This window comes from Argopecten irradians, chromosome 1, assembly GCF_041381155.1.
Source record: "Argopecten irradians isolate NY chromosome 1, Ai_NY, whole genome shotgun sequence".
NCBI classification, from domain to species: domain Eukaryota; kingdom Metazoa; phylum Mollusca; class Bivalvia; order Pectinida; family Pectinidae; genus Argopecten; species Argopecten irradians.
This window is the reverse complement of record NC_091134.1, coordinates 68,034,918-68,057,698: the sequence shown is the minus strand read 5'-3', so window position 1 is coordinate 68,057,698 and position 22,781 is coordinate 68,034,918. Positions and strand designations below refer to the sequence as shown.

At 37.1% G+C, this 22,781-nt stretch overlaps 2 protein-coding genes across 6 annotated transcripts in view; one reads left to right on the top strand and one right to left on the bottom strand.

The window, feature by feature from the left end:
- Positions 1–22,781, top strand: part of LOC138306333 (palmitoyltransferase ZDHHC9-like) — a 40,787-nt gene that overhangs the window by 4,664 nt on the left and 13,342 nt on the right. For 3 of the 5 annotated variants that reach the window (XM_069246768.1, XM_069246791.1, XM_069246799.1), the window contains exons 4-6: positions 6,882–7,019; positions 8,578–8,626; positions 14,121–14,223. In XM_069246768.1, the coding sequence (XP_069102869.1) occupies positions 6,882–7,019; positions 8,578–8,626; positions 14,121–14,223 (290 nt within the window). Of the gene's footprint in view, positions 1–6,881; positions 7,020–8,577; positions 8,627–14,120; positions 14,224–14,492; positions 14,596–19,463; positions 19,567–22,781 lie in introns of all 5 variants that reach the window. The other 2 variants (XM_069246783.1, XM_069246776.1) reach the window with 2 other exon arrangements.
- On the bottom strand, positions 20,523–22,301 carry LOC138306366 (uncharacterized). The gene is made up of 3 exons (XM_069246808.1): positions 21,495–22,301; positions 21,104–21,216; positions 20,523–20,933 (listed from the first exon to the last, which is right to left on the bottom strand). The coding sequence occupies exons 1-3, from the start codon at positions 21,580–21,582 to the stop codon at positions 20,586–20,588; spliced, it is 549 nt and encodes a 182-aa protein (XP_069102909.1). The 5' UTR covers positions 21,583–22,301; the 3' UTR covers positions 20,523–20,585.

Below are 22,781 nucleotides of genomic sequence, written 5' to 3'. Positions count from 1 at the left end.
TCTCTAAAACACAGCTACATATTGTACACATTTTATATAAATCTGAGTCGTGCCAGCTATATGTCTTTGACATTCCTGACACTTGAAACAGAAGCATTTATTGATCTAAGACTTAACAACAAATAATTGGATTATGGATATAGAATTTGTACTGTTTTAGGATATAACTTGATAAATCCAATCACATCCTTCCTTGGTAACTTGGCTTCCTGTGATTATTGATTAGTAGTGTAATTAACAGTCCAACAGCTTTCTTCTCCTATATCATATCAGTCGACTCATTAAGCTGATAATTTTTGTATTCCATCTTCATTGTTTTATCAGTCTTCCTCCTATACATGTGATCCTAGCTGTCTCTTTGACATCCTTTCTTCAGTCCATATTGACCTAGCTAGCACTGTTGTAATTTCCTTTAAACAGCCTTTAATATCTTCATATGGTTCCCGCTGTTTGTGTCTTAATTGACTCCCACTCCGTAATGACCCAGACTATTCATTCCCATAAGGTCCTTTATGACTAGTTTCTCCTTATATTTGTCCTCAAATGACTAGCTGACAATGCCTCCTTTGTTTTCACATGCACATATATATGGTCCTAACTGATGATGTCTTTTAAGACTGTTGGTGTCTCCTTAACCCATGTCCTCAAATATGACCCTGACTGTTGGTGTACTGTCTCTTTGACACATGTCCTTGTATGACCCTGACTGTTGGTGTCTTCTTGACACATGTCCTTGTATGACCCTGACTGTTGGTGTCTCATTGACACATGTCCTCATATGACTCTGACTGTTCGTGCCTTGACACATGTTCTTATATGACCCTGACTGTTGGTGTCTCCTTTACACATGCCCTCATATGACCCTGAATGTTGGTGTCCCCTTGACACATGTTCTCATATGACACTGACTGTTGGTGTCTCCTTGACACATGTCCTCATATGACCCTGACTGTTGGTGTCTCATTGACACATGTCCTCATATGACACTGACTGTTGGTGTCTCCTTAACACAAGTCCTCATATGACCCTGACTTGGTGTCTCCTTGACACAAGTCCTCATATGACCCTGACTGTTGGTGTCTCCTTGACAAATGTCCTCATATGACTCTGACTGTTGGTGTCTCATTGACACATGTCCTCATATGACTCTGACTGTTTGTGCCTTGACACATGCTCTCATATGACCCTGACTGTTGGTGTCTCCTTGACACATGTCCTCATATGACCCTGACTGTTGGTGTCTCATTGACACATGTCCTCATATGACACTGACTGTTGGTGTCTCCTTAACACAAGTCCTCATATGACCCTGACTGTTGGTGTCTCCTTGACACATGTCCTCATATGACTCTGACTGTTGGTGTCTCCTTGACACATGTCCTCATATGACTCTTACTGTTCGTGCCTTGACACATGCCCTCATATGACCCTGACTGTTGGTGTCTCCTTGACACAAGTCCTCATATGACCCTGACTGTTTGTGTCTCCTTGACACATGTTCTCATATGATCCTGACTGTTGGTGTCTCCTTGACACATGTCCTCAAATGACCCTGACTGTTGGTGTCTCCTTGACACATGTCCTCATATGACCCTGACTGTTGGCGTCTCGTTGAAACATGTCCTCAAATGACCCTGACTTTTGGTGTCTCCTTGACACATGTCCTCATATGACCCTGACTGTTGGTGTCTCCTGGACACATGTCCTCATATGACTCTGACTGTTGGTGCCTCCTTGACACATGTCCTCATATGACCCTGACTGTTGGTGTCTCCTTGACACATGTCCTCCTATGACCCTGACTGTTGGTGTCTCCTTGATACATGTCCTCATATGACCCTGACTGTTGGTGTCTCCTTGACACATGTCCTCATATGACCCTGACGGTTGGTGTCTCCTTGGTCTCCTTGACACATGTCCTCAAATGACCCTGGCTGTTGGTGTCTCCTTGATATATGTCCTCATATAACCCTGACTGTTGGTGTCTCCTTGACACATGTCCTCATATGACTCTGACTGTTGGTGTCTCCTTGACACATGTCCTCATATGACTCTGACTGTTGGTGTCTCCTTGACACATGTCCTCATATGACCCTGACTGTTGTTGTCTCCTTGACACATGTCCTCATATGACCCTGACTGTTGTTGTCTCCTTGACACATGTCCTCATATGACCCTGACGGTTGGTGTCTCCTTGGTCTCCTTGACACATGTCCTCAAATGACCCTGGCTGTTGGTGTCTCCTTGATATATGTCCTCATATGACCCTGACTGTTGGTGTCTCCTTGACACATGTCCTCATATGACCCTGACTGTTGGTGTCTCCTTGACACATGTCCTCATATTACTCTGACTGTTGGTGTCTCCTTGACACATGTCCTCATATGACCCTGACTGTTGGTGTCTCCTTGACACATGTCCTCATATGACCCTGACTGTTGGTGTCTCCTTGACACATGTCCTCATATGACCCTGACTGTTTTTGTCTCCTTGACACATGTCCTCATATGACTCTGACTGTTGGTGTCTCCTTGACACATGTCCTCATATGACCCTGACTGTTGGTGTCTCCTTGACACATGTCCTCATATGACCCTGACTGTTGGTGTCTCCTTGACACATGTCCTCATATGACCCTGACTGTTGGTGTCTCCTTGACACATGTCCTCATATGACCCTGACTGTTGGTGTCTCCTTGACACATGTCCTCATATGACCCTGACTGTTGGTGCCTCCTTGACACATGTCCTCATATGACCCTGATTGTTGGGGTCTCCTTGCATTGGCACCTATCCTCATCAAATGGCCCAAACTGCTGATGTATCCTTCTCCTTTACAGTGCCATGTGTGTATATATTGATGTCTGCTTTTATATATCCTTATATGACCCTGGCTTCTTTTTCTCTCCTTGACTTTTGTCTTTATATTACCATGACTGTTGGCCATAGTATATTTTTGACACCTGTCCTTATAATGATATTACCCTGACTGTTGATGACTCCTTGGCACCAGTCTTCATATTTGAGATCATGACTGTTTTTGTTTTCTTGACATTCATTCTCATATTACCATGGTTGTTAGTGTCTTCTTCACTCTTGACCTGATCATATGACCCTGGCTGTTGGTGTCTTCTTCACTCTTGACCTGATCATATGAACCTGGCTGTTGGTGTCTTCTTCACTCTTGACCTGATCATATGACCCTGGCTGTTGGTGTCTTCTTCACTCTTGACCTGATCATATGAACCTGGCTGTTGGTGTCTTCTTAACATCTGTCCTCAGAACCTCATATGACCTTGGATGTCAGGTTTCCTTTACACCTTTCCACATTTTACCTGTTGGTGTCTCCATGACACCCTTCCTTATATGACATCATTGGTTGTATCCTCAACATATCTTCATGCTGTGACCCTCAGTTTTTGTGTCTCCTGGACACCCCCCCCCCCCTCTCCCCCACTTTTGACCTGATCTATTTGTGTCTCAGTACTCGATTATCATCCATTCTCATTAGTCCCTGGATATATCATCCAAACATCTAGATCTGTCCGCATGTGACCCTATATATATAGCCATTAGGTATTTTCACAATGATGTACATGTTTGACCTATTGACATAAAGTATAACTAGCTAGTATAACCAACACACGTGCAAGTTGTTCCTGAAGCAGTTGAAACATTTACATATTGAGACAAAGCTTTAACACATAGGTATGGAAGACTCTTCTGAATTCACCAGACATATATGTGTGTTGACATGGAGAAATATAATAGCTAGCAGTGATAGATTGTACTGTTGGTAATGCATGACTTTTATTAGACCCAGGAGGATTTGTATAAGTGTTGACTCATCAAATATGGTTAGACTCACCAAATTAAAATGAGTTGAAGGTAGGGTATAATTCATTTTCAAAAGTGATGTGATAACCATGTGGCACATCACTAGTAAGGGTACCCACCATGATCATTAGATAGTATAATTAATACAGTTCTTCTCAGTATATAACAATTGTCTACAGGTGTCTAAAAAGAGGTGTCTGGCCACTACATATTTACACAGACATTTCCATGTATACATGTGTCTGCATATATATATATACGCAGTATTAATAGACATGTCTTCATACATACATATGTATACGGGTACGTGTGTTTTCAGATGTCTAGATCTAGAAATCTATTTAGATACATATTGTTCTGTAGTTAATTGTATGTCCCCCTTGTTTTATATACCCAGTAATAAGTAGTCAAGCTTAAACCCACTGGTTAGCCTGATTAACACATTAAGTGTGCCTCAATTTGAATGGCTAACATGATTTTAAAAGATATCTTACTTTTTTTTCACTGCAGGAGAGAGATCGATAAAAAGAGAAATCTTGATCAATAATGGTCCACAACTTTCTGCCATTTATAGATTGTTGTGTCTGATTCCCATTGATTTCAGTGGTATTAGCTCCACAGTCCCTGAGTCCTTGAATTGTCCACACTATCTAGATCTAGATATTCATCCAGCAATGAAAATGATTCCTACCACTGTCCTTGAAGGTATTATGGACTGAGAGTCAAGATATAGATATATACATGTATTTCAATTTTAACCTCACGGTGAAGAATTCTTTTGTGGATTTAGTTCAGAAAGACATCATTTTGCTTAATTACATACTGCTCTCTGCTATCCATATACCATACAATATGTCATTGTCATGGAATATTATGTTTTTGTGTGCCATGCTATTGATGTTTTTAAATGTAACAAGAAAATTTAATACTGAGCAAATGATGAGACTCCAGCATTGTTGTTTGTTTATTTATGTTTTATAAATACTTGTGAGATTAATCAGGTCATCAGTTTCAATTTTCAAATCATGAAATTTTCTATTAATATCAAGGTTTATGAATATCTTTATCATAAGTGTATGAGTTGGGATTGAAATGAAAATATCCTTGTGTCATTCCATCAATGTGAAATAAAAATATATAAGGTTTGTTTATATAAACTTCCTAGCCTTGGAATCTATTATGATTGGTCCGAGTCTCGCCCAAGTGATGTGGCCTTAGATATTGATTGTTGTTATGATTCAATACCATGATGGTATAGTGATGATCAATCATCGCCTTGAGTCATACGCTTCCCTAGAATCAGCAACATTTATACAATACAAGTGTCACTCGCTCTTCATTTAGGGTCATGAATTGGTAATGAATTACATAAAAAATGCATTAGAGCAACACATTATGCCAATAGGAATGGACGATATGTTTGATAAAATTGGACAACTGATGATTTCAGAATTAATTTTCTGTCAAATACATTTTACACTTTTGTTTTCCAAAATGAAAAACATTCAAAGATGTGTCACTAAATGTAATAATCACCCAAATTTCATGTTGTTTAATTATGTATTATATACAGGGTGTCCCAAAAAACATGTCCCGACTTTGACAAGTAATAAATATTGCAGTACTGAACTTTTTTTGAAAATTCAAAATGATGTGGAAAGTAGGAGAATCCACATTTAACTTAATTGGGTACAAATGTACAGATTACATTGTCATTATGTGTGATGACGTCATAATTGAAATGACATAATCGATGATGTCACATTTTGATGACTTTCTAGCACCATGAAGATTCAGGCTGAAGTTATTAAAATCTACAATGCAGTCGGAAAATCCCCTACGTTAGTAAATGAAACTTTATGAAAATGTCACCCAGGTATGCTGTCCATCTCAAGGAAGCAGATTTACAGAATTGTGAGGTGGTGAGGAATTTCAGGGACAGAATTCATCATTTCATCGAAAAGAAGGGTGGACATCTCGCGCCCTTTCTTTAACTGAAAGTTATTGATTTTCTGAACAAATCGCAAAATTAGCGAAATATGACTTTCTCTCGATTTTTAATATAATTATTAACAAAAAGGTATTTGTCTAGGTTGTTATGCATCGTTGCACAGAACAGATCACTATATTTCTAATGGTAAATAGATCAAATTCCTTCGTCTATCAAAACATTTCTTATAAAGTGTCAAACTCGGGACATGTTTTTTGGGACACCCTGTATTTCACATAGTAAATAACAATATGTACCTAAAGCATATTGCCAGGTATACATAATTTCAAGGTTTATGACTAGGCTTTAGTTTAGAGATTCTGAAAAAAAAAAAATTTATTTGGGCCTCATTCTTTTGTTTTCTGTTCATGAAGATTTCTCTGACTTGTCCATAGGGTAGTTGTAAGTCTTTTGTATCTATTGGGTTATTAGTTAAACACACACACACACACACACACACACACACACACACACACACACACACACACACACACGTACATTGAGTTTTAAGCTTAATTAGACAATATTTACATTCACTTGCAACTTCGACTATATAAACTAACCAAAGCAAAGTGAAGTCTATGGTGACATAACTGACCCCCAAAACATGACCATTATGATATCATTAATGTTGACAAGGTTACATCAACTGATCACCGTCAAAATGGCTGTTCCATCTATGTATAAAATCGTTTTTGATAAACAGTTTTTCTGGTTTAACTTAAATCATGTTAAAATGTAAATATAAGTATTAAACTGTCTTCCTATGGCATCCATATAGACCATAGATACCATAGGAAGATAGTTCTATAATGCTTAAATAGAATGGCTGACAAGCTGGAAGTACTTCTTAAATTATCACTGTGAAAAGATTATTATAACATTTCTCAAAAGGCTCTTCATTTTTTCAAATTATATGACCTGTTATATTGTTGTGTAATTTCAGGACAGATTTCCAGATGTATGTTTGTACATGCTATTTAAGCGTAACTGTTTTGTCGTTTCAGAGCGGTTTGACCACCGATGTAACCTTTCTAACTGTTTTGTCGTTTCAGAGCGGTTTGACCACCACTGTCCCTGGGTTGGGAACTGTGTAGGGAAGAGGAATTACCGCTACTTCTATCTATTTATACTCTCACTTTCCATTCTTTGTATCTACATATTTGCCTGTGTGCTCACACATTTAATTTTACGTAAGTATTACATGTAATATAAGTATCTATTTGTTTGAAAACACTATGACAATCCTTTATACACCTTATAATATCTGTGATGATGAAAATAATTCCATTGGTAGTTCAACAATATATTTTTATGATATTTTATAATTGAGAAATTATTATTCTGTCTACCAGTAGGGCAGTTTGTTATCAAAAACAATGTGTTGATATTTGTTTAGTATTCACCCTGAACAAAACATCAATAATTGTATTGTTCTTCCAGTATAACCTACATAATACTTCTGTGTTACACATGTATATCCTGGAGAAGTATGTGAAATCAATAATACACCATTGTAATGAATGATCCTTGAAAACCTTCAGTATTGGAATGAGGAAGTCGGTGAAGCACCTGTTGTTATACTGATTACAATGCCAAACATTACGACAATACAGGATCATTAATTGTCTGTTATACCTTACTTTTCTGGTTATATATATATATGTAATAAAGAATACAGACATCATTATCAGTATGAAGCCAAGATGGATTAAACAGAGATATTTTATCTGTTAGGAGATTCCTTAGAAGAGATTGGTCCTTGGAATGCAATTGTACTTCAAATGATTATTATAAACTTGGAAAATGTTTAGATTACACAACTTTAGATTACATAGGTTTTGTTCTTACTTTCTTGGCATATTTTTGCTATTGTGATAGCTAGCATATAGCCTGCCACCATTAACTAGATTGAGATATGTCCTTTGAGACTTGTCAATCTGATATCTGTTGGCATCAGGTGATAGATCTGATATTGTAACTGTTGGCATCTAACTGCTGGCATCAGGTAATAGATCTGATATAATAATTGTAACTGTTGGCATCAGGTAAAATACTAATATTGTAACTGTTGGCATCAGGTAATAGATCTAATATTGTAACTGTTGGCATCAGGTAAAATACTAATATTGTAACTGTTGGTATCAGGTAATAGATCTGATATTGTAACTGTTGGTATCAGGTAATAGATCTGATCTAATATTGTAACTGTTGGCATCAGGTAATAGATCTGATATTGTAACTGTTGGTATCAGGTAATAGATCTGATATTGTAACTGTTGGTATCAGGTAATAGATCTGATATTGTAACTGTTGGCATCAGGTAATAGATCTAATATTGTAACTGTTGGTATCAGGTAATAGAACTGATATTGTAACTGTTGGCATCAGGTAATAGATCTGATATTGTAACTGTTGGTATCAGGTAATAGATCTGATATAATTGTAAATCAGAGCATCAGATATTAACAGACAAAGTTCTACATAAGCCTATACACATATATGTAACTGATACTAGATATTCATTGTTTGAAATTATTCTTATATTATGTCAGTTTGTTGTAAAATATTTCAATGTGCTTTTGTCAAAGTGATATGAAATATTTTAAGTTATATGGCTCTGAGGTATCATTAACATTGACATAGGTTGGATTTACTATCAATATCTTATATTTAATGTATCTTATTTCCATTACCACATATAGCTACATTTATGTAGATGTACAGTAATCAATGTGTGTTTGTTTTCAGGTTCACAAAAGGACAATTTCCTTCATGCGATGAGGGATTCACCAGCTAGATATCCTTTTTCAAAGCAATATTTTTAGGTTAACCAAAATATAGGACCATCTGTCTTATCAAACATGTTTGTCTAGTTGTGTTGTACCATTTGATCAATGAAGCACAAAAAGTTTGTACATGTATAAAGACAATATCTTGTCCCATACAGAGTGATCGGTGTGCTGTCTAATCATGTGATGATGTGTATGTGGAGATTCATTCTTAAATTTCACATGATCCTGCCCTGGATACGCTCTGGATACATAACCTGGTATTTGTTTTTACTAAACATGGTCCTTGTGACTTGTACTTAACCTTTGACCTTATAGATACAAATCAAGTCTGTAAGGCTCCATCTCTACAAAGTACAAATGTCATTAGAACTTTGTATAGATTCACATATTCATCTTAAGTTTGCACTGGTGTCATGTATCCTTAAGTTAGGCAATGTGCATGTGAGGATCAGGTCACTGTGACCTAGATATCACATCTGGTGGGGACTCTTAATTCGTTGAATGGTCATATTTTGATCACAATGTTGAATGATGCACTGTTTTAAAGCCCTGAAAGTCTTATTATACATGTACAAGATCCCAGAGGATTTTAAGATTGACCTGGACATAATTTTGCAGACAAAATTGATTTTATGAGCGTTGGAGACTGGTGTTTGTGAAAAGCCAGTTTAATGCTGTACATTTATACCGTCCTGTCATGAAGAATATTGATTACACCAATAGAGAGGGTAGATCTATGTGTGGGGGATCAATTACAACAGATACACATAGCTATTGTTTAGATGTGCATCTCTATTGTTTAAATGTTGTTTAGATGTACATCTCGATTGTTTAGATGTGCATCTCTATTGCTTAGATGTGCATCTCTATTGTTAGCTCACCTGGTCCAAAGGACCGAGGTGAGCTTATGGGATACCGCAGCGTCCGGCGTCCGGCGTCCATCAACAATTGACTTCTTCTCCATAACCGCTGGTCGGATTTCAACAAAATTTGACTGGTAGCATCCTTATGGGCTACTAACTGAAAATTGTACAAATGATGGGGCTGACCCCCCGGGGGCCTGAGGGGCGGGGCCAAAAGGGGTCAATTTGGCTATTTCCATATAAACAACTTCTTCTCTGAAACCAAGTATGGGATAGCACCCATAATGCAATGGTAGCATCCTTATAGGGTGGGGATTCAAAATTGTACAAATGATGGGGCTGACCCCCCCGGGGGCCTGAGGGGCGGGGTCAAATGGGGTCAATTTGGCTATTTCCATATAAACGACTTCTTCTCTGAAACTAAGCATGAGATAGCACTCATAATGCAATTGTAGTATCGTTATATGGTGGGGATTCAAAATTGTACAAATGATGGGGCTGACCCCCGGGGGGCCTGAGGGGCGGGGTCAAAAGGGGTCAATTTGGCTATTTCCATATAAACGACTTCTTCTCTGCAACTAAGCATGGTATAGCACCCATAATGCAATGGTAGCATCCTTATAGGGTGGGGATTCAAAATTGTGCAAATGATAGGGCTGACCCCCCGGGGGCCTGAGGGGCGGGGTCAAAAGGGGTTAATTTGGCTATTTTCATATAAATGACTTCTTCTCTGCAACTAAGCATGGTATAGCACCCATTATGCAATGGTAGCATCCTTATAGGGTGGGGATTCCAAATTGTGCAAATGATGGGGCTGACCCCCCGGGGGCCCTGAGGGGCGGGGTCAAAAGGGGTCATTTTGGCTATTTCCATATAAATGACTTCTTCTCTGCAACTAAGCATGGTATAGCACCCATAATGCAATGGTAGCATTCTTGTAGGCTGGGGATTCCAAATTGAGCAAATGATAGGGCTGACCCCCGGGGGCCTGAGGGGCGGGGTCAAAAGTGGTCAATTTCCATATAAATGACTTTTTCTCTGCAACTTAACATGGGATTGCGCTCATAATGCAATGGTTACATCCTTATAGGGTTTGGATTCAAAATTTTGCAAATGATGGGGCTGACCACCCGGGGGCCTGAAGGGTGGGGTCAAAAGGGGTCAATTTGACTATTTCCATATAAACGACTTCTCTGCAACTAAGAATGGAAGAGCACTTATAATGCAATGGTAGCATCCTAATAGGGTTGGGTTTTGAAATTGTACAAATGATAGGGCTGACCCCCGGGGCCTTAAACGGCAATAGATGCGAGGTCAAAAAGGTCAATTAGGCTACTATTTTCATATAAATTACTTTGTCTCTGAACCTATGTATTGGATAGCATATTTGTATGGTATCAATAGCATCATTGTATGGTTGTGATTCAAAATTAAACTTTGGGAGTCAATTTTGCTTATTTTTCTAATTGTCAGAGTCTTGTGATAATTACTAACAAAAAACTAGGTGAGCGATACAGGCCCTCTGGGCCTCTCTATTGTTTAGATGTTGTTTATATGTACTTGTTTAGATGTGCATCTCTATTGTTTAGATGTGTATCTCTATTGTGTCTCACTGAAAACATAAGCCTTTTGAAGGATTTGGTCTATTTTGGGAAGCCTGATTTAATATCATGTGTCAATGAAAATATTTCAGAGTTTTGGTCCATCATTAGTGGGTTGTTGCTCTTCTCTTTTAAACACCACCAGCTGTGATAGAAGTAATGTGAAGGTAAAATTCAATTATTGGTAGTTTGAATCCAGCAGCTGGCTGTCTGGGATGATTCTATGTATCTGTCTGCAGGACTCTGACACCGATTATATAATTCAGTTTTCATTCAAGTTTCATAAACCTGCCATATCCTTACACGACTTTGACTGTTACTGGTATAATGCAAAAAGAAATACAGCATTTTTTTGAGTTATTGCTTCTCATTGACAATGTGTCTTGAATAATTATGATAAATGGGATTTTGTTCTGGTTGTGTCTATAGTCTTGTTTTCTAATATGTAATGGATGATTAGAGACGATCTGTAAGGGATTGGTATCAATCTTATAGGTTAGATCAATCAATGTGCTGTTTGTGATGTAATGAGCCAGGCTGCAATTACTCAGGAAATTACCTCTTTCTTATTATGATGAGACTAGCTAATGGCTAGGAAGTAACAAAAAGTCCATTCTTAAAAGAAATTTCTAAAAAAAATAACAAAATAGAGTGACATGGCAGTCATTTTGTATTGATTATCGTGTGTCTTTGGTAACTAGCATCAAAGCCGCTTACATTATGATGGGCAATGTGTTATTAATTCTTTAAAAAATAATGTTGGATTGTCAGTTGTCGATCGGGTACTGGAAATAAATAGATTACTATTATTTTTTTATTTAGAGCCACAAAATGAATCACTTCCAAATAATGAGCATAGCTACATGTATATTATTTTTTTATTTAGAGCCACAAAATGAATCACTTCCAAATAATGAGCATAGCTACATGTATATGCTGTTATATCTTTTATCTCAATATACACTTTGCTAATGTTTATGGATCATATTTTAATAAATATATATATATATGAGGAGAAGTTAACAGTTACAAACAGTTTTATATGAATTTCTCAACCTCACAGAATCCATACAATTTGCTTTCCTAGAATGCTAAATCCTAAAAGTACATGCTATGGTCTGAGAACACAACAATAGGCTTTGTGTCTGTGGAATTTGCTGGCTAGTACAGCTGATACTCCAAATCACTGTAATTTAGCATCAAATTTCCTGTTATTATCCATATTGATTCAGGGAGCCGTCAATCTTTTTGCTGTGCTTAACACTTCCAAGCCTCTGTACTGGTCCAACATTATATTCACATTTATATAGCAGGAGATAGGAGAGACTTATACATAGTCCTCCTTCTATTTATACAAGCTTGTCCCACTATCCCCATGACACTATAAACTTACATGACCCATTATTTTTCAGTGGTGAGGTCAGCCCTGTTTACAACATTGTTAGGAGAAGTTTTCCTTGAATCCAAAGTCATTAGAAAACCTCATTTTTTTCCTCCATAAAAAAGTCGTGAGAACACAAACAAATTCTCTGACATTAGGGATATCTTGATTAGAGGGAATCTGTAGAACTCATTCAGATTGATAAAGGTGACCTTGAAATTGTGATGTGTTTCCCAGATATTACAGAGCATTGGGTTTTATTTCACACAAGGCTTCAGTCTTAATCAATTTTCTGCATTAACACCCTTTAGCTCTGTTTTAGGACCAAACAGATCATCCATTGGCATTATTCTCTTTTAACAGTTTAAGAGTGTAATAATACAGAAATGGAGATTGTGAAAATTAAAAATATATACTGCCATACGTATTAAAATTAAAATCTCTTGTGAAATGCCCTTTTATTAATCCAGACTAGGCCATTACTAGGTAACCTTGCTGCAGGAGAGAGAGCCATATATCTTACCCATGTCCATCCTGCCACATCCTCTCTGGTCTCATTTTAGTTTAGTATTACCAAAAAATTTTGATGCACAAAATATACCAATAGTAGGGTGGTTTTTTTAGCACTTTCAGTCCTAAAAAGTACCAGCACAAAGTATACTGGTGTGCAAGTTACGCAAGTTTTTACAATACATTGTAATTGTATGTCAAACACTTTGGCATTTCTTATCACTTCTGTACAATATTGATATTATGAAAATGGACAACAAAGAATGTGTAAGTCAATTAACTATTTACAAAATGAACAAAAGAGGGTTATATAGAAATAAAGATTGGCATAGAATGATATATGCTTGTATCAGAAATTTATATGCCTATGATATATATAGAATAGAATCTTGTAGTAATGATACTTGGCTTATGCAACTATTGGCAACTTTACAATGGAAAGAAAAACCAGTACTTTGTTGTAAACCATAACCTGTAGATCTCCTCTTGTGAATAAGTCCTATTACTTCCATTCCAATCTTGCCTTTTTCACTTTGTATAGAACTTACAGGATATTTTCTCTTATAGGTAGTGTATTAAATAGAGGTTACACAGTGAGTGGTTGTTTAATATTGAATTTATTCCACATGAGTGAGTTATTTTTTAAAAGTTACCAAAGACACAAGCTTTAGCGAGTGTCTTTTGTATATTTTATTAAATAACTTACGAATTAAATTCAATATTCAACATCCACAAGTCGTGTGACCTGTTTCTACCACAACAATATTCGCTTTTAGCCAATAGAAATACGGTAAGGATAAGGTAACCTCTATTTGCTGAAATATTTGATTATTGATGGCGATGACAAATTATGACGATACACCAAAAAAAAGTAGTTCGGTCAAAGTTCGCCATGTCAGCCAATTAGACTGCGTACAGAGTTTATACCACGTTAGGTATAAACAAATTGTTAATCAACAGCTGCACTGTTTATTTGATACCTTGAGAGTTGAATAACATCACCTATTGTGGAAGAAAGTGTTTATTTACCGAATTCATTCTTCATTCTTTGATTTTAACCATATACATTTATATAGGTGTCCATGTAGATAGACCATACCAAGTCCTCAATTATTTGTCAATATATCTCCTTAACTGTGATCACTATCGTAGAAGCCATTATATGTTTCTTCTCCATTTGGTCTGTGATCGGCCTCGCAGGCTTCCATTCTTACTTAGTGTCATCAGAACAGACAACTAATGAAGATGTGAGTAAATTATACTTCTATCTAATATAGTCACCCACCTACTACCCAGCATCTAGGGCACAGATAATGTCCTCAACATTGGATGGAACAAATGGACAAATTTTAAAAAAAACGATGTTCTTACAAAAAGAGATGTTGATGCTTTCTTATAGCTCTATAAGATACATTTAGGACTCAACAAAATTTAGACTATTTTGACATTAGAAATTTGTGCCATCCAATATGAGAATATTAGCCGACTAACACTTACAATCCTTAACCTGGAGTACTATTGTGGAAGCTATTATCTGTTTCTTCTCCGTGTGGTCCATCATAGGCCTTGCAGGCTTCCACACATACCTAGCCTCTTCAGAACAGACCACCAATGAGGATGTGAGTAGAAGATCAATTGTCTGACTTCTGCTTTTAGTTTTATTCTTTCATTGGCTTTTTTTGCATGCTTATTAATGTTAAAATTTCATCAGAAATGTTAGGAAAGTCTTCTATTAACCATTATACCTCCCTTTTCTCGTAAAAGACAAAAGGTCTTTGATGTTTGTATTTGTTGCATGGCTTTGTTTGCATGGCTTTATTTGGTAGTTTATCAATTGTAGAGTGTACTATGTTGGAATACTTATACTAAAAGTACTAAAACAAGATTATTATTTAACTGCATAAGGCGTTTGAATATAAACAGATAGCATATTTAACTTCTAATTAAATATTGTATACTATAAATACTTACTTAAATAATAATAAGGTGTTGGGATATATAATAGATATATTTTTATAAATTTGTTTTAAGTACAGTACTTAAATAACTGAATAGAGTGTACTTACAATTTTGTTGTCACTATTTAATTCTATATCTGAATCATAACAACATTTTCAAAACTTCTCAATTGGATTTTTCTTGCATTGATTTTATTTGAACATATATCTGGTATATCTGGTTTTAGTGACACAAGAGCAAATAGTGAACAGGCATGTCATCTTACTAGTCTTTACTAGAAATATATTATATCATTTAAATTTGAATTTTGGCAGACAATTGATTCTCAGTGTAGGTGGTTTTGAGAATTCTCTAAGTTTTATATCATTTCAGTATTATACTGTTAGAGGATTTGTGTGGTACAGTCAATATCAGTGGCTTGTATCATCTGTACACGGTATGGGTTTACTTGTAACACGAGTATGGGTGCTTTACTATTGTAATGGTATAGTCATTACCAGTGGCTTCTATCATCTGTACACGGTATGGGTTTTAGTATTGTAATGGTATAGTCATTACCAGTGGCTTCTATCATCTGTACACGGTATGGGGTTTACTATTGTAATGGTACGTCATTAGTCATTCATCTGTACAGTGGCTTTCTATCATCTGTACACGGTATGGGTTTTAGTATTGTAATGGTACAGTCATTACCAGTGGCTTCTATCATCTGTACACGGTATGGGGTTTACTATTGTAATGGTAACAGTCATTACCAGTGGCTTCTATCATCTGTACACGGTATGGGTTTTAGTATTGTAATGGTATAGTCATTACCAGTGGCTTGTATCATCTGTACACGGTATGGGGTTTACTATTGTAATGGTACTGTCATTACCAGTGGCTTCTATCATCTGTACACGGTATGGGTTTTAGTATTGTAATGGTACAGTCATTACCAGTGGCTTCTATCATCTGTACACGGTATGGGTTTTAGTATTGTAATGGTACAGTCATTACCAGTGGCTTCTATCATCTGTACACGGTATGGGTTTTAGTATTGTAATGGTACAGTCATTACCAGTGGCTTCTATCATCTGTACACGGTATGGATTTTATCATTGTAATGGTACAGTCATTACCAGTGGCTTCTATCATCTGTACACGGTATGGGTTTTAGTATTGTAATGGTACAGTCATTACCAGTGGCTTCTATCATCTGTACACGGTATGGGTTTTAGTATTGTAATGGTTTTAGTATTGTAATGGTACAGTCATTACCAGTGGCTTCTATCATCTGTACACGGTATGGGTTTTAGTATTGTAATGGTACAGTCATTACCAGTGGCTTCTATCATCTGTACACGGTATGGGTTTTAGTATTGTAATGGTACAGTCATTATCAGTGGCTTCTATCATCTGTACACGGTATGGGTTTTATATTGTAATGGTATAGTCATTACCAGTGGCTTCTATCATCTGTACACGGTATGGGTTTTATATTGTAATGGTATAGTCATTACCAGTGGCTTCTATCATCTGTACACGGTATGGGTTTTAGTATTGGTAATGGTATAGTCATTACCAGTGGCTTCTATCATCTGTACACGGTATGGGTTTTAGTATTGTAATGGTATAGTCATTACCAGTGGCTTCTATCATCTGTACACGGTATGAGTTTTAGTATTGTAATGGTATAGTCATTACCAGTGGCTTCTATCATCTGTACACGGTATGGGTTTTAGTATTGTAATGGTACTGTCATTACCAGTGGCTTCTATCATCTGTACACGGTATGAGTTTTAGTATTGTAATGGTACAGTCATTACCAGTGGCTTGTATCATCTGTACACGGTATGGGTTTTAGTATTGTAATGGTACAGTCATTACCAGTGGCTTCTATCATCTGTACACGGTATGGGGTTTACTATTGTAATGGTACAGTCATTACCAGTGGCTTCTATCATCTGTACACGGTATGGGTGTTAGTATTGTAATGGTACTGTCATTACCAGTGGCTTGTATCATCTGTACACGGTATGGGTTTTACTATTGTAATGGTACAGTCATTACCAGTGGCTTCTATCATCTGTACACGGTATGGGGTTTACTATTGTAATGGTACAGTCATTACCAGTGGCTTCTATCATCTGTACACGGTATGGGTGTTAGTATTGTAATGGTACTGTCATTACCAGTGGCTTGTATCATCTGTACACGGTATGGGTTTTATTATTGTAATGGTATAGTCATTACCAGTGGCTTCTATCATCTGTACACGGTATGGGTTTTTAGTATTGTAATGGTATAGTCATTACCAGTGGCTGGTATCATCTGTACACGGTATGGGGTTTACTATTGTAATGGTACAGTCATTACCAGTGGCTTCTATCATCTGTACACGGTATGGGTGTTAGTATTGTAATGGTACAGTCATTACCAGTGGCTTGTATCATCTGTACACGGTATGGGGTTTACTATTGTAATGGTACAGTCATTACCAGTGGCTTGTATCATCTGTACACGGTATGGGGTTTACTATTGTAATGGTATAGTCATTACCAGTGGCTTCTATCATCTGTACACGGTATGGGTTTTACTATTGTAATGGTACAGTCATTACCAGTGGCTTCTATCATCTGTACACGGTATGGGGTTTACTATTGTAATGGTACAGTCATTACCAGTGGCTTCTATCATCTGTACACGGTATGGGGTTTACTATTGTAATGGTATAGTCATTACCAGTGGCTTCTATCATCTGTACACGGTATGGGGTTTACTATTGTAATGGTACAGTCATTACCAGTGGCTTCTATCATCTGTACACGGTATGGGTTTTACTATTGTAATGGTACAGTCATTACCAGTGGCTTCTATCATCTGTACACGGTATGAGTTTTAGTATTGTAATGGTACAGTCATTACCAGTGGCTTGTATCATCTGTACACGGTATGAGTTTTAGTATTGTAATGGTACTGTCATTACCAGTGGCTTGTATCATCTGTACACGGTATGGGTGTTAGTATTGTAATGGTACTGTCATTACCAGTGGCTTGTATCATCTGTACACGGTATGGGTGTTAGTATTGTAATGGTACAGTTATTACAGGTGGCTTGTATCATCTGTACACGGTATGGGTTTTAGTATTGTAATGGTACTGTCATTACCAGTGGCTTGTATCATCTGTACACGGTATGGGTGTTAGTATTGTAATGGTACAGTTATTACAGGTGGCTTGTATCATCTGTACACGGTATGGGTTTTAGTATTGTAATGGTACAGTCATTACCAGTGGCTTCTATCATCTGTACACGGTATGGGTTTTAGCATTAACTGATGCCCTGTGGGATGGTACTGTTCTAACAACAGAAAATAATAACTGTAATTTAGCAATGTCTTAGAGAAAGGAGTATTTAAAAATCTTCTGTTAAATATAAACATTTCAGTCTGTGAGCCTTGTGCCATCATAGTTCTATCAACAAGGCAGATTCTGATCCTATATATATGTTACAGTCTGTCTGGAATGTTGGTTGTCATTTAAGTTACCCAGGGGAACATCAGGCACATATTATTGGTTTATTCTATTCAAGCTACATACAAATGCTTTCTGCTCTTTATGAGCAGGATCTGTACATATAATACATAAAATAATAATGTATTACATTTCGTAGAATATTTGAGGTGAATGTGGCAAAGAAGACTATCCATTAAAAATCGACACTCCTCCATTACCTTGATGCCTTCGTGATTTCAATGGTTAAACCTGCCTGTGCTTGCTTACTATTTGCATCATTAATTGGCCTCAATGTTTTGCAGTGTTAAAAATGCTTCGTATGAATACATGCATCTATATTTTATGTTGCATTTTTTTAATAGATTTTTTTTGTGATGTTAGTATCTTACCAGGTACATTGTATAGGCTGTGATGTTGCTTGTGATGTGATATTGCTTGTGTTATATACATGTGTTGTGGTGTTGCTTGTGTTGTGTTGTGGCTTGTGTTGTGTTGTGGTGTTGCTTGTGTTGTGTTGTGATGTTGCTTGTGTTAGATAAATGTGTTTGGTGTTGCTTGTGTTAGATAAATGTGTTGTGGTGTTGCTTGAGTTAGATAAATGTGTTGTGGTGTTGCTTGTGTTGTGTTTTGATGTTGCTTGTGTTAGATAAATGTGTTGTGGTGTTGCTTGTGTTGTGTTGTGATGTTGCTTGTGTTAGATAAATGTGTTTTGGTGTTGCTTGTGTTAGATAAATGTGTTGTGGTGTTGCTTGTGTTAGATAAATGTGTTGTGGTGTTGCTTGTGTTGTGTTTTGGTGTTGCTTGTGTTGTGTTGTGATGTTGCTTGTGTTAGATAAATGTGTAGTGGTGTTGCTTGAGTTAGATAAATGTGTTGTGGTGTTGCTTGTGTTGTGTTGTGATGTTGCTTGTGTTAGATAAATGTGTTTTGGTGTTGCTTGTGTTAGACATAGGTGTTGTGATGTTGCCTGCTTTAAACACATGTGACAGTATATGTTGTGCTTTGCATGCTTTGTGTTCCTTAACCATTCACTGTGATAGTGATGCTAATGTGCTTCTTTAGTGTGTGGACTATAGTAAGCCTAGCAGGATTCCATACCTTTTTATCGGCCACAGAACAAACCACCAACGAGGACGTAAGTACAAGGGTTGATAACTACACAACAACAATAGCCATACGTCGTAGTTTGTTGTCCTAACCTAGTTATGTATAAAACCCTTCCATGTCTGAGGTCAAACTCAATTGCATCAGGATTTTTCACTAGAAACTGGTTTGTAACTCCATCTTCCATTATGATAATAAGTAAAGCAGAAGCTAACCAAACTAGAATAGTCTAGGATCATAATACCAGTATAATATCAATGGTTGTCTTATAGGATTCAATATTTAAAATATTACAGTCGGTTGAGGCAAGCCTTAGATTATGTAAACATGTCTACCAGTACGTAATCCCTTAGTAATCAGTATGTATTGATGTCAAGTTGGTATACATAATGACTGAGTGTATATATGTTCTATTTGGTTTGGATGATGACTGAGTGTATATATGTTCTATTTGGTTTGGACATGATAACTTTGGTTACATATAATTTTTATTGTCAGCAGTCAAAGCTAAAAAAAAAAGGGTCACAACTTTAATTTTGAATGTAAATAATCATATACACTAACTTATACACTAACTTTCAAAGGAATCATCATGATCATTCATGAATATTCTCACTGACTGCTATACCCCTTGCCAATTGTATCCCTTCCCATCTCACTTTAATATATATAGAGGCGGGGCATTTATGTCTTAGAATTGTTGCGAGTGGTGTGACCTGTTTCTACCACAATGTTTTTCGTGACAATAAGCCCACGTTTTTTTTACTAGAGTTCCGTATGCAAATTAGGCGTAGTGATATAACCTGTATGATACAGAAACTAATTAATATGCAAAACATTCAATTTCGTAATTATTTTTTATTACTTTAATAATTGATAGTACACAAAATATTTCTATAAAATAATGATAATTAAGTGTATTTGATATCCGAAACCCAGTCATTTCGTTCTCTTTAAATCATATTGACCGGGGATATATGCGCGCATATTTAACAGTTGTGTGGCCTCGGCATGTGACGTAATTTTCCCGCGCGGAATGTTCAACCCACTCTAGTCCGTGTCACTGTCGGAGTAAAGCACCCTTGGCCTTTGGCGTTTCCTACAAGTACACACGGACTTGTTTTTGATGTTTATTGTGAAAGATCCACCATTAATGGGTCCCGAAAACAATGACGGGAGCGTGTTTGGTAATGGTGGTCTGTTTGATACGTTTTGAAGTTGAACATCACCGTTTGATGACACTAGTGATGATGGCCAGGGGCCGGATGATGGATTGTTTGCTGGCTGACCGATCTGCTCTGAGTGCGCGTTCGACAATGTTCTTGAGATCGTCCTGTGTTGGTTTGAGTTTATTGTTGAATAATTGTTAATACTCTGGATGTTCTTGTGTCCGGAAATCTGAAAGGATAAAAAAAATGCAAAAATATGCAAGTGATTCGTAAAAAAGTTACAGTAGCCCTACTGTACCGAAATATTTGTGATGGGATGTATTTTCTTAAATAAAGGTAAGTCTGCATTAAAAACACACATTTTGTTATTATTTAACGTACAAGAATATTTATTAATACCTGCATAATCTGATTGGGAGGCAACCCGTTATCATTCAACTTCTGTACAAGATACTTTCTTGCGCTATGGTTCGTGAGGCGCTTTCCATTTCCCCCTGTTTTGCTCGTCAAGCCTAAAACATTTTTATTGCAAATATTGAAAAATCCTGTATCACGGGTCATAATTCAGTAATCATTTAGTATTAAAGTGCAAATAACCAGGACAATCGACCTTGACCTGTTGTGTGAAATTTTGAAATGCAACATGACATCGTGTACTGTTTCAGTACACACTGTAATACATTGTATAGCCTGTGTACAATCTGAAAGGGGCGGGGCTTAGTTTTTGTTATTTTGTTGACAACAGCTGTTTATTATAATGGAAGTTTAGGATGAATTCATAAAATAGTACCTGCATTTTCTGCCATTGTAGTCATGAATCTTCCCAGTTTATTTACGCCGACAGGCTGGCACTTAAACCACCTGCTAGATTTGTCCATATTTGTATTAGTGGCGATATAATAGGGGGCATCATCATGGCAGTATGTTGGCGGACGGCGAGAATGGTAGACCTTATAAGTGGCGACAGGGCAGCGTGATGGGGTTTTAGGGGTAGCCCAGGCGCGCGGGGGGGGCGGCCCTTACATTCTTAGGATTTGATCCAGGCCTTGTTTTAGTTTGCCGTTCACGAAATTCAATGTACTCATTATTCTCTGAATCTTTACATAGCTTAATATCCCCCCAACACATATCCCTGTGTTCAGTAACACCTCGCATGCCAAAATGCACAGTATTTAGAAACCAAACTGTTCTTAACAAACTGTCAGGGTTGTGTGAACCAAGTTGACCTACGTCATACAATTTATCTATGTCTTTGTCTGAAACAGCATCAGCCCTCTTTTCTAAATTGCCCTTTCCCTCTCGTTTTAGCTTTTTTTGTTTAGATTTGATAACCTCCATTACCTTAGAAAACTCTACACTTGTTGTTAGTTGTTTGCCGTAATCTTTCGATTTCAAATACCGATCAATGCTACATGCCATGTTTCTAATAGTAGCAGGTTCATATTCCTTTCCATGATTGTTTCTAACATTCATAAAAAAGATACAAAGTAACTTGTTCAGCTGAACTGGCGGAATTGATTCTAATGGCCTGTTTTCCTTGAGAACACTCTGAAAAAAAATCTCGTACTTTTTTCATATCTAAATCAGTTTTTTTCTTAGTGTTTTTGTTTACCTCTGAAGCAATGAATCTGTCAACATCAAAATCTTCTAATGAATCTTTGTCTGACAAATATAGATCATGGGGCTTATCAACTGGGGGTGTTAATGTACTCTGAATGGTTTCCGATATCGTGACAGATCTAACATTAGTTTGTGATATTGTAACGTCGCGACCCGGGCATGACGGTATGACGTCGAACCGATACCGGGCTTCAGTTGCTATTTTGCCTGAATCAAACTGAATTTCAAATCGGTCGAAACCATAATTAGTGTCTGCCTTTGAAATAGCCTTGATTACTCCCCTTTCCCCGTCACATAGCTTCACTCTGTCGCCAATATTGACCAAATCTTCGTCCATCGCAGCCATGATGTTGACTTTGAAAGCAGACGACGTAAACATTGATCACGTGGGGTAGAAAAAGTAGTACCAGTCAAAGGTCAATTTCTCCACCAATCAAAACGCCGGAAGGTTATATTC